This window comes from Carya illinoinensis, chromosome 14 (genome assembly GCF_018687715.1).
Source record: "Carya illinoinensis cultivar Pawnee chromosome 14, C.illinoinensisPawnee_v1, whole genome shotgun sequence".
NCBI lineage: Eukaryota > Viridiplantae > Streptophyta > Magnoliopsida > Fagales > Juglandaceae > Carya > Carya illinoinensis.
The window spans coordinates 3098105-3111059 of NC_056765.1; the positions used below are offsets into that span (position 1 = coordinate 3098105).

At 37.8% G+C, this 12955-nt stretch overlaps 2 protein-coding genes across 2 annotated transcripts in view; one reads left to right on the forward strand and one right to left on the reverse strand.

Moving 5' to 3' along the window:
• Nucleotides 1-1768: 1768 nt before the first annotated feature.
• LOC122294694 lies at nt 1769-7300 on the reverse strand. The gene is made up of 5 exons (XM_043103612.1): nt 7170-7300; nt 6141-6634; nt 5271-5353; nt 2257-4663; nt 1769-2172 (listed from the first exon to the last, which is right to left on the reverse strand). Exons 1-5 carry the CDS (start codon nt 7298-7300, stop codon nt 1769-1771), a joined length of 3519 nt encoding a protein of 1172 aa, XP_042959546.1.
• Nucleotides 7301-10552: 3252 nt separating this feature from the next.
• Nucleotides 10553-12955, forward strand: part of LOC122293412 (CCR4-NOT transcription complex subunit 1-like) — a 33522-nt gene continuing 31119 nt past the window's right edge. The window contains exon 1 of the mRNA XM_043101977.1: nt 10553-10867. Coding sequence (XP_042957911.1) covers nt 10769-10867 — 99 coding nt within the window. The 5' untranslated portion in view covers nt 10553-10768. The remainder of the gene's footprint in view (nt 10868-12955) is intronic.

The following is a 12955-nucleotide window of genomic DNA, read 5'->3' on the forward strand; positions in this document are numbered from 1 at the left end:
GACGAGTATTTCTTGGGTGATGCCAAACCATGTGGGGAATTTTTTAGTTATAACAATTCTTTGGATTGATGACATGGTCAACCTTTTCAAAGATGAGACTCAGAATGCTGAGGAGTAGGATTGGTTTTTCCTTAGGAAAAATGCTTGTTTTTGGCTAGACAATCTCTCTCTATCAATTGTATGGTTCTGTATTTTCCAGTTTAATATTGTGAATAGCATGCTGGTAATATTATAAGGAAAATACATTTATGTAGATTTTGATGTGAAGATGAATATTGCTCAAGTGAAGGCTTGAAAGTACTGCGTTTCATTTGGATGAATTCTTGGATTTGGATTCGTTAGTTCTTGACTGAATTTTAAGGTTTAAAAGTGGGAGAAAAATAAACACATGCAGTGCAATTCATTACATTTATTAAGCATTTAATGTTACTTTCACTTGGGCTTCTATAAATATTGTGAGGTCTATTTCATGTACCTATTTCTCTTCCATTCTAGGCCTCCAAGAATGCTAGACTATATCCCATATTTTTGGTTTTATGGCTCACAAGCCCTTTTGAATCACACTCATCTTTTAACAAGGGATTTTTTTATTTATACATTTTTGGGCTCTGTCTGAAATTATATGATTAACCTTAAATAATACCTAAAGTGGAGTGAACAGGTGTATGTCACAATTCTTGTCCAATTTTAATTCATGTCAAGATTCATAATATTTATTAAAGTTCAAATTAGCTCACATGCATCAAATCACACTATTAAACAAAAATAAAAATATGAATGATAAAGCAAAACAAGCCAATTGATAAGGTTTTTTCGATGACGAAGGGAAATCTTTTAAATAACTATATAAAGATAAAACTACCTCGAGGCAACCTACCTAAAACAAACCAATTATACTATTTGAAGATCAATTGAAGTAAGTTTCTTACAAGCCCTTTATAATATGAATCTCTTACTTACCATGACGAAATAACCTGTATTTTTCCTAGCCAGGCCTTTGACAATATTCAAACTTTGCTTCTTCTCTTATAACCTCCCCGTGGTTGAACTCACATTAGATCACAATATCATTATCTTTGTATTTTGTGTGGTTTACAAGAACATCAAGAGAGAGAGCTTTTGTAAAAGTCTTAGTTCTCTTTCACTTTTGGCATACTTGGATGGAGTATTAATACTTGAATGTGTAACTTTATAAGCCTACTTTACACCAATTCTTAGAATTCTAGCTAAAATGATTCTTTATCCAAACTTCAAATTTTGAGATCTTCAAACCTCCATATTTATCCAATACTCATTTTTTCTCATCAAATAGATTATTTGTCGATAAATTTGATTTTTTATTTCAAACTTGCAATCATAAAAATCTGCAGATAACCTGTGATGGCAAGTTTCGAGATACGAATTCTTATTCCAGACTTTGAATAACATGGTCATTACCTAAATCTTGAATTTTGAGATATTCAAACCTCAATCTTCAATCAATACTAAACTTTATCTCATCAAATAGAACATTTGCCCAAAAATGTGATTTCTTATTACTTTACCTGTTATCATTTTTTTTTTTTTGGAAAGAGATCTCATCTCATTAATAAAACCAGAAACATTGTGTAACAGATGACTCTATGGTACATTCATTTATAGAGTACTACGATTACATCATTTCTTTGATTACAACTTATATAATACATGGTGGACAGATTTCAATATCATAAACATCGTCTGTACAACCTAATGCTTTTTGTGCCAACTGATGGGCTACCATGTTTGCTTAATGGGGAACATGAGAGATACTCCATCTTGCGAATGAATTCAGTATTTTCCTTGCATCTTCCACTAAACATCCTCCCATGCTCCAGTCCAAGCCTTGTTTTACTGTCAAATCTACTACTTGTTTTGAGTCTCCTTCTAGACAGACCTGTTTTATGCCTATCTCTTTGATGAACACAACTGCTATCAGTAAGCCATAGGCCTCTGCATCAAAAGGCCTCTCCCTAAAGGATCTTTGAGCCCGGAGTGCACCAGCTACTTGGCCTGTGTGGTCTCTAATTATAACACCTATGCCAATTCTTCCTTCTATTGATCTTACAGCCGCATCCCAATTGATCTTATAAGGGTTCTCAGCTGGCTTTTTCCACTTGTGTGCTTCTGTTTGAGATATGACTCTTCCCTTTCCTGAGATTTGTAGTCTGTTTGTGTATAGAGTCAATTCTGCTATTGCCTAGTTGTATACCTTGGTGGGATGCTTGAATTCCTTGCCATGCATGATTTCATTCCTCCTGTTCCATATTCCTTTTGAGATTCCAGCCACTATCCCAAGTTCATTGGTGCTCAGCACCTCCACTAGGTTGGACCATATATCAAAGAAATGATCACTATGACATGTCATTTTTTGAATCTTCTTACTGCTTTGGTTCCATACATCTTGCGCAGCTAGACAACCCCACAATGCATGACTTGGTGTCTCAAGGAACTGTTTGCATATAATACATGAACTATCTTCCACAACTCTTCTTCTTTTCAGGTTTGCCAAGGTGGGGAAGACCTCACTACATGCTCTCGAAATAAATATTTTGATTGCTGGTGTGGTCTTGAGCTTCCATATTGTCTTCCACACTTGTATGTCTCGCCTTTTACTGGAGGATTCCCCTTCTAAATCAGCTTCCAATGACCTATGCATGTGGTAACAACTTTTAACTGAGAATTGGCCATTGTTGGTATGTTGCCAGATCATCCTGTCTTCTCTATCCCCAAGGCAGATTGGGATTGCTTTGATTGCATCTATCTTGTGTGTAGAGAATATTTCCTGGAGTAGATAGTCCTTCCATCTTCTACATATTGGATCAATAAGGCCACTTACCTGTTCACACCAGCAATCTTCTTCTCTTGGGGTAGTTACTTTGTAAAGGGGTAGAGATGGGATCCAGCTGTCTAACCAGATGTATACTCTCTGGCCATTTCCTACTCTCCATACCATTCCTTTTTTAAGGACCTCCAGGCCTGCATGTATACCTCTCCAAGCAAAGGAGGGTCTCGAGCCCAATTGTGCTTCTAAGAATTCACCTGTTCCACAATACTTCTGCTTGATGATCATGGCCTCCAGGGAAGTTGGGTTATTAATCATTCTCCAACCTTGTTTGGATAGAAGTGCAATATTGAAGCTTCTAAAGTCTCTAAATCCCAGTCCTCCAGCCTCTTTGTTGTTGTTGATCTGGTTCCAATTGACCCATTGAATTTTAGAAGTGTCTTCATTATAGCCCCACCAAAACTTTCTAAGTAGTTGGTTCAGTTTCCTTGTGATTGAGTTAGGAAGTAGGAATATTCCCATTGTATAGGCGGGAATGGCCTGTATAACAGATTTGAGAAGTACTTCTTTCCCTGCAATTGATAAGTGCTTAGTTTTCCAATTTGCAATCTTGGCCCATGTTTTGTCAATAAAGGAGTGGAATGCTACCACTTTTGTTCTCCCAACACAGGCTAGAAGCCCCAAGTACTTTTCAAAAGAGTCATTTGTCTTAACACCTGCCAGTTGCAGAATTTGTTCTTTGGTCTCCTTCTTAGAGTTCTTACTAAAGAATACTGATGATTTTTCCTTGTTTAGCATTTGACCCGAGGCCTGTTCATACACAGCTAGAGTATCAAGCAAGTACATTAGTTCCTTTGGGTTGGCTTGGCAGAAAAGTAGGTTGTCATCTGCAAAGAAAAGGTGGTTTATCGTGATGGGGCCTCTTCCTATATGTATTGGGGTTATCTCTTTGTGTTTTTCAGCTTGGTTCAGTAATGAAGTGAGGGCCTCAGCACATATAATGAAGATGTAGGGAGACATAGGATCGCCTTGTCTAATCCCTCTTGAAGGGACAAACTTTTGCTGTGGAGCCCCATTAACCAGAATTGAATATGTGATAGAATTAAGGCATGTTTGAATTAAGTTGATCCACTTGAGAGGGAAGCCCATTTTTGACATAACAACTTCCACAAAGCCCCACTCTACCCTATCATAAGCCTTACTCATGTCTAATTTGAGGGCCACACTCCATTTCCTTCCTTTCATTCTTGTACCCATGGAATGAAGGGCTTCATAAGCTACTAATACATTGTCTGAAATGAGTCTACCAGGTACAAAGGCGCTTTGGTTGGGGGATATGAGCTTGGAGAGGATGGTTTTTAGTCTATTTGCAAGAGTTTTAGAGACAATTTTGTATAGTACATTGCATAAGCTAATGGGTCTGTATTCAGTCACTCTTTTTAGACATTTAACTTTTGGAATTAGGTATATGAGAGTGTCATTTACCTTAGCTAAGGAGCCATCTTGGTTTAGAACATGAAGAGCAAATTGACACACCTCCTTGCCTATTATTTCACAATGCTTTTGGTAGAAGAAAGCTGGGAATCCATCAGGCCCAGGGGAGCCTAAAGGATTCATTTGGATTACAGCTCCATAGATTTCTTCTCGAGTGAAGGGAGCAAGGAGCCAATCTGTCATCTCAGTAATTAGTGTGGTGTTTAAGGAAACCAAGCATTCCTCAAAATTAGATGGGGAGGAAGTGGTAAATAAATAGGTGAAGAAACCTGTAAAAACCTCTCCAACACCCTCTTGCTCATCCACCACCCTCCCTTGTGAATCCTCAACACTTCTAATGGTGTTTATTTTCTTTCTCTGGTTCACCTGCAGGTGAAAATATGTGGTGTTTCTGTCCAACTTTCATCCAGTGTTGTTTGGCTCTCTGTCTCCTTTTCATGTCATTTGTTTCCATTGAAAGTTCTACTTTCTTTTAAAGGTGCTTCATTACTGCTATGTGTTCCCCATTGCCTGTCTCTTAGAGATGACTAATTTCTTCCAAGTTCTGATTGATATCCTTTTGATTATGCACTTTTTCCTTCTAGTTCCATTGCAGTAGACTCCTTTGACAATGTTCAAGTTTCAACCTCATTGAGTTGGCTCCTTTTCCACCCATATTGGCTGCCTTCCATGCTTTTTCTACTGTTCTCTTACATTCATCTTTTAGATCCCAAGCAGCCTTATATTTGAAACATATTTTCCTTTTCATCTTTCCATTGCCCTCCTTTTGTTTGCTGATGCATAGAGGGGAGTGGTCAGATTTAATGGCAGCTAGAGCAGTACATGTGGCTGAGCTAAATAACTCATTCCATTCCTTGTTAGCCATTGCCTTGACAATCCTTTCTTTTGTAAAGTCCCTTCCTCTTTTGTTATTGGACCAAGTAAACCTTTGTCCCTGTGAGTGGAGGTCTTGGAGTCCACAGACCTCGATTACCTTCTTAAAATTTTCAATCTGTTTGTATGGTCTACTTGCAGCCCCTTGTTTCTCCTTCTGGTGCAGGATTTCATTGAAATCTCCTACACACAACCAAGCCATTGGTGTGAGGGGTTTTAGCATTTCAAGTAATTGCCAACTCCCTTTTCTCTTTACTGTTTCTGGGTGTCCATAAAACCCTGTGAACTGCCACGTTGGTCTATTGTCTTCTTCCTTTATCAAAGCATTGATGTGGCATCGAGTGTAATTAATGATTCTAACCTCTCATTCCTCTTTCCATAGTAACGCAATCCCACCACTAAGTCCCATGCTGTCCACTGCAAAACAACCTTCTAAATTCAGACTTTTTCTTACACTTTCCAGTCTTTGGTTCCTAGTCTTTGTTTCCACCAGAAAGACCAGATTGGGGCACTTATCCTTAGTAAGTTTTTTTAGGATCCTAACTGTTCGAGAGTTCCCAAGCTCTCGGCAGTTCCACACTAGTATGCTCATTGGTATTGGCAGGGCTGGTTTCCAGCCTCTGCCATTTGGTTGGTGATCTCATGGTCTTTTCCCTTCCTCTTGGCTCTCTTAGTATCTTGCTTGTTTTCTTCACTTCCTCTCTTACAACCCCTTTTTGTTTCTAGGCCTTTGGCAAACATTGGTTATTTCATTCAAAGCATCTTTCTCCGAGTTACTTCAATGGGATTCCTCTCATCGGGCATGTCTCTTCCATTTTCTGGTAATGGGACCCTCAAACTGTGCAACAAGTTCTTTTTTTGCCCCTGAGCTAACTACCTTTCTACTTGACAGACCCTCACCTATGTTTTTCCTCATAGGGTCCATTTGGTTTAACTATCTTTGGTTGTGTAGTTGCCTGAAATAGACTACCTTTATCTTGATCTACATCCATTATAGTAGTGTTTCGACGGAGTAAGGTCCCATTTACAGTGTCCAATATGGGAGCCTCGTACAAACTTGGGAGATGACTATCTAGTTGACTTTTAGTGCCAGTTTCAAAAGTTGTACCTGTCATCATTCCAGTGGTTGGGGCTTCCTCTCCTGCCTTTTGACCCTTTGCTACTTGGACTGCCTTTTCCAAATTTTCCGCTAGGAAGATTTCCTTCATTTTCGCTGACACCTCCTGCTGCACAGCATGGTTGCTTGGCATAGGTTCTCCTCTGTCACCTTGTCCCTTCCCCGATACCTGCTCTTCTCTATTACTGTTACTACCATGAACTCCACCGCTTGCTCCACCATTTACTACACCCTTTGATCCACCATACTTATAGACATTAAAGATATCTGTGTGCATGGGTTGAGCCCGTAGCCAGTGACCAAATTGATGGGGGACCTGGTCTTCCCTTTGTTGCTCAAAGCATAAGCTGTTACAGGTTTTTCTTTATGATAAAGGACACCGCAGTGGAAGCAAAAATTCTGTAAGCGTTCATACTTGAAGGAAACCCAGTGTTCTTGATCTTCAAATAGCATCCACTTTCTCCTAAGCAGAGGTTTTGAAGGTCCACAGCCACCCTCACCCTCAAACACCGACCCCATGCACGTCCATCTACCTCTGTATCTACTCGAATAACATGTCCTATGAATGCTACAAACTAAACTCCCACCTCCTCATTCATCATGGCTAATGGAAGATTGTGTAGTTGGACCTACAAGGGTTCATAGAGAAATTGCATGTTGTTAATGGAAACCGTGGCGTCAATTTCTTGTAGAGTTAAAAGGCTCCTGTCGAAGAACCATGGTCTGCCCCCCAAGACCTTCTCTTTATCTGCTAGTTCCTGAAACTCTATTAGGAAACTCTGGTCACCTATCTCCTTAAACCTCACTCATCTTTGCAACCTCCATATTTGTGACATCGTGGTTCTAAAGGCTTCACTGTTTACATTCTTGTCTAGCATAGACCTTCCCACAATGCAGTATTCCTCCATCTTGTCCCTCTCCTTTGGCCCATCCAGTTTCACCTGGAAAGGTGAGCTTTCTTCTGTTATTAGCTGTAGTCTTTCCCAACGTTTAGCTAGGTCCTTTGCCTCCATTGGTGTGCAGCCTCAAAGAAAGGAATTTACGAGAAAACTACTCGTCTAACTCATAGAGTGCGAGCCTTTAATTCTTAACGGGATGTTAAGATTCTGTCTTCAATGCCACTGACCGTAACGAATGAAAACAAGAAAAAGAACTCAAGCTCACAGATAGTGAGACCTTAAGCCTTTGGAGCCCAAAGGCACTACAGCTTTACTTCTTTTCACGAGAGAAGAGAAAGCACTCAGAGGTGGGATGGGTATTGTGTCCACTTTACCTGTTATCCTTAGAGATAGGATTGGGTGGCATGCCCCCATAACCTAGCCCTTTGCCCATATACATGTAGGTACTCCACCCACTTGAAATTTCATTCGCTTGCTCTTATAATATTAAAAAGTAAAAATTTAGATATAAATACACATATTTTTCTCTCATTTCATTTCCTCCTCCAAGTCTTAAACCCGTCGTCCTGTCTTGTCCTCTCTCCCTTATCTTTTTCCCCTTCCTTTAATAGTTCACCTTCCTCTCTCCCTCATATTCTTCTCCCTTCTTTTATTTTATTATTTTCCTTATGTCATCCCCCTTCTTATTCCCCACCCACAATTATCGTTATGGGTCATGACCAAGTCCTAGTCTACAACGATACGATCATGGTTTGGTTGTGAGTCTTTATGACCCAAGACCAAGATCTCCGTTATGGATCTCTAAGTTCAAGACTCACGTTTGTGACAATAGGTCTACAAGCTTTATAACCTATGATACTGGTCGTGGGTTTATAAGTTTTATGAGCCACAATTGTGGATCTATGTTTTTGTGCACAAATATGCACATGTATAAGATTTCTTATTGGTTTTGTGCGATTTTTCAATTTTTTATTTTTATTATTTTTTATTTATAATTTTTTGTGAAAAACTTGTTGTCGGATGAGGTGGCTAGATGAGGGTGGCATCAATCCGCTCGCTTGGCAAGCAGATGTGGACGGTCATTGGTATGGGCGGGGATGAGATGTGGAAATCGATTTAGTCACATTGCCCAAGATGGGACAAGGTGTGGGATAGGTGGCTCACACCTGTATAGGGTGGATAACACCCCTACTTGATAAATCATATCTATTAATCCAAACTAAATAAGAAATGTTACTCATTGTTTTTAAACAATATATAGCCAATACTAAAAATAGTTGTCTATACTAATAATCAATAAAGTTGAGAGAAAAAAATAATAATCAATAAAGTTTTGTTTATCAATTAAAAAAAAGTCTATTTTTGTTATTAACTATATAAATTATACTTGTTGTAACTGGCATTTGTCAAGTTTAAATACATCCTCTTTTTAATTTATAGTTACATTGATTCTCGTAAAAATATAAAAATTATTTGGAAGTTTTTAATACCGTTCTGATAAGTGTTTCAGTTGAGGTATTGAAATAAAATATTTTGGTACTGGTACCATTTCTAAATAGTCTATATATAGATAAATTAATTATATATATAACTATATAGATAAATTCACATAATTTTTCAATTGATTGAATTTTTGAGATTATTGTAGAGCTAGCAAACATTCAAATTTGAATTTATACGTCATCCCATGCCCAGGAAAATCAGTCATGTAGATCTGGTTTTCATAGAAATAATAGGATAGTACATCCACAAACAACTTGAGACTGACTATATGAACTATGCTTGGGGAGCAAGTCCTTCACCACAAATGGCCTATGGCACTACCACTACTGTCCTGGAATTGAAAAAAAAAATAGTGAAATAATATGGGCATCATTTTTTTCTAAGAACATTTATAGATACATACATGTTGGTCATACCTATCGGCCATAAATCAAGAGGAAAAGGCAGGGACATGGTCCCCATTACAGCTCACCTCGAAAATGAGTTGACTTGTAAGGGTCAAGATCGATGATTTTCTTTGAGAAACAAAGTAGGTGCTATGGTTGCAAGTCTACCTTCATGTGGAGATTCGAAGAAGCACAAGGTGACTGCAAGCTAGTTTGCGACAGTGTGGAGGATCAGAGGTGGTGTTAGTGTGTTGCACTATTGGCGACGGTGCTAAGAGTTTGGTTTTGTAGAAAATGATATGTGTTTGGATTCTTGAACTTTAGCGAAGGAGAAGCAAAGTAGCCTTACGAAATGGGTTTCACAATTCATTTTCAATTCTTTAGAAGAGTGATGGAGCAAATTGATGAATATGCCCTGAGATTCACTGTAATTATAAAAGTGCCATGGTCCATGACTTGTACTTGCATTTCGGACTGAAAAATCTTAGTTTCGGTAGGTACAATGAAAACCAGTCGAAATTAACCGAAATGGCTGAAATTTGACCTAGTACGAAACACCTACCACCTTCGTACCATATATTGTTCCAGAACGAAAAATTTCGGCCATTCTAGTTGGTACGGAATAGTATTAAAAACTTTGGTTTAAAAAGTTAAATTCTGCTCTCTGAATTCTCTCACATGCATCTACAATTGAAAAGATAAACCTACAGCCTGATTACAAACATGAACAGGCAATTGCCACCATCTACTTGGCCCAATTCCAAACTCAGCAACCATGGTCGAGTCAATGGGCCCCAGTCTTATCTTCTTGGCCCAATTTTAAAGAAAAATGATAATATAACTCTCAAATATGTTAACTAAATGTGCCAACTTATATATTTTTATTTTTTAATGATTAAGAAAGTAACTATTAGCGAATTTATAGTTATATTTTATTTTTTCTTAATGATTATGAATGTTTAAAAAATGCTTAAAAGACATAAAAAAAAGAAAAAAAAAATCATTTGTCCTAGTATGCATATTTGGGGTGCACATTTAGTGTGCACCCTAGCATTGTCATTTTGTTTTTTAATATAATCATTCTATTATATTGCATAAAATTTTATATTTTAAATCTATTAAATCAATAATATTTAATTTATAAAATTTAAATTTAAAATCTTATATTTTTAATTGCTTAAATTGATAATATTTAATTTATAAAATTAAAATCTTAAAATTTATCTAATACAAGTTACTTATATAAAAGAAAAAAGCGGTAATTTGATTGTATTAAAATAAGGAGTAATGATATATACTATATTCATATTTTATCGTATTAAATAAAATGTGTAATATTTATTATTATTAAATAATAAAAAGATTTTAATGATGATAAATATTTTATATCATATTTAATAAAATAAAAATAAAATAATAGGGTGGAGTATAGAATTTTCTTAAAAGAAAGATTACATATCATAGTCCATAGAACACCCGCGGGCAAGGGCTGTTTTGAGTTTTCCACACAGGAGAGCAGTCGTCCTCGCTCCCCAGCAGTTCCCACTTTCCAGACCCAAACTTCGCCCTTTATTTCGTTTCTCGACGAGGGCTCTAACCCCCGCAAAATCATCGAATTTCCAAACCAAATCTCTCTCTCTCTCTGTGCGCGGGCGAGCAAACCCTAAACGGTAGGATTCAATCATTTGTCACCATGTTGAAGTTTTCGTCGACGTCCGCGAACCAGATTCGGTTCCTGCTCCAGAGCCTCAACGAATCCAACAAGGATGCTGCTCTTCGTGAGCTGCTTCAGGCATTCTCTCTCTCTCTCTCTCTCTCTCTCTCACACACACACACACACACACACACACACACATTCACACACACACTCTGCATGTATGTCTATGTATGAATTTTTATATTTGTGTATGAAAGCTCTGCTTTGTCAGGTTGTAATGATCGTCTTCTTTTTTTTTTTCACCTCATTTATTTAGCTGGAATGCTTCTGGTCTCACTTGTTTTGACGTGTCGTTGGATTTCTATTTCCTCTTTCTGTTTCTCTGCTTAGATTATGCCTCATTCGTTTTGTTCGGTTCTTTTAATTACGGGAAAACACGAAGTTCTGATTTTAATCAATCCGATTTTAAAAAGAATTAATTTTGCTGAGAGTGGGTTGACTCCAATGACTGCTGATGGCGAAGAATCGAGGAATTTAATTTTGACTAAATTTGTTTATTTTTTAGAATCTGGGGGAATGTTTAGATTTGCTTGTGGAGTCCCGTGTATTAGGTAAATGCAGCTCGATAATTTGGTACTAGATCAAGATGCGTTCTGATCTATCTGAGTGGCAGCAAGACAGATGCGGCTGAACCATCTGGTTGGCCTGGATGCCAAGGTAAAAGTGCCTATGTTTTCTATTGACAGGTGCATTAATTTCTGATGCCGGCATCATAATAAAAGTGCCAATGCTAAATAGCGAGACACACTTATTAAGAAGAAGGGGTAACAATACTCAAAATGAGTGAATGGCGGCTTAAATGAGATCGTAATCATGATGAATGACTGGATCCATAATCCATTTCTGTGGTGTATGCTCTTGGATATCAATGCGCTTACTTGTTTGTTACTTTTTTTTTCTAAGTTTCTTAGTTTTTTATTTTTTTTTATTTTTTTATTTTTTTTATTGGCACTAGGTGTTTGGAAGCAACGTCTTAACTAATCCCAGGGCTGTAAAGGCCTTCAGTAAGGAGTTTCCGGCACGTGTACCTCGGGTAATTCAAGTGGAAAATTCCCTTGTCCGATGTCCCCTAGAGATTGTTTGCACCCAAAGAGATTTGAACCTTAGACCAGGGGGAGCATACCTCCAAGTCCAATGCCTTTACCAATTGAACCAACCCCTAGGGGTTAAGTTTCTTAATTTTTTTGTTAGTAGGATAAAATTTTATTACTTGGATAGGAGAGATCCGCCTAACTAGCAAAAAAAAAAAAGTTCAAAAAAGGTATAAATAGAATAATCTACACTATTGTGAATCGCGATCCAATGAAATAGATTATTAAGAAAGGATGACTGGAGCCTTGTTTCTTGAAATAAGCTTCTAAGGCAAACTGGTCCTATCGTGAGTACATAAGACACTGTTTTTTGATCGGTTCAAATTTTTTTTTGATTGGGAATACATAAGACATTGTAGAAAGACTTTACAGGGTCACACTTTCCTAAATGGGCCCCAAACCATTTTATCCTCACCATTATTTTTTTTTTGATAAGTAAAATTATTATATATATCAATAGGAGTAACCAAGTACACTGGACGTATACAAGAAAACACGTAACCCATACTGGAGAGCTCTTAATAACCCAAAAAGCCTAGGAAAATTAAAAATCTATTCGAATTACACCAAGCCCGAATTGGAATAGAACACACCTCCCCAATCCCCATCCCCAGCCCCTTGTTTCCCGTAAGACTAATACTCCTCCTGAAAATCCCTCTACGAGGACGTCTTCATAAATCCCACCCTTTAGTTTTCACTCGACTTGAGCTACCTCTCTTAGCGTCATAGTTGATTGCCCAAGAAAGACGCTTTAACTCCTTGCTTTTCTTAAAATTTGATTTGGTTTCAAGCAAGTGGCCCGCCTCAATCGCAATGAGTAGTGCTTTAAATTGGTCTTCACATCCTCCATATGAAATTCCCACAATATGCTGGAATCTTGTTAACCTTATGCAGAACCCAATCCGATGGTGAACCCGCTATATTGTTTATCGGAGGGAGAGAAACTAGCGTAACAACATTATCACCATTACTTCCCACCTGACTTGATCACAATCAATCTAAATTGATGGGAAGAGATACGCCTCCCAATCACTGGCCTTCCTAACAAAATTTTCACACCATTGGAGAGTTG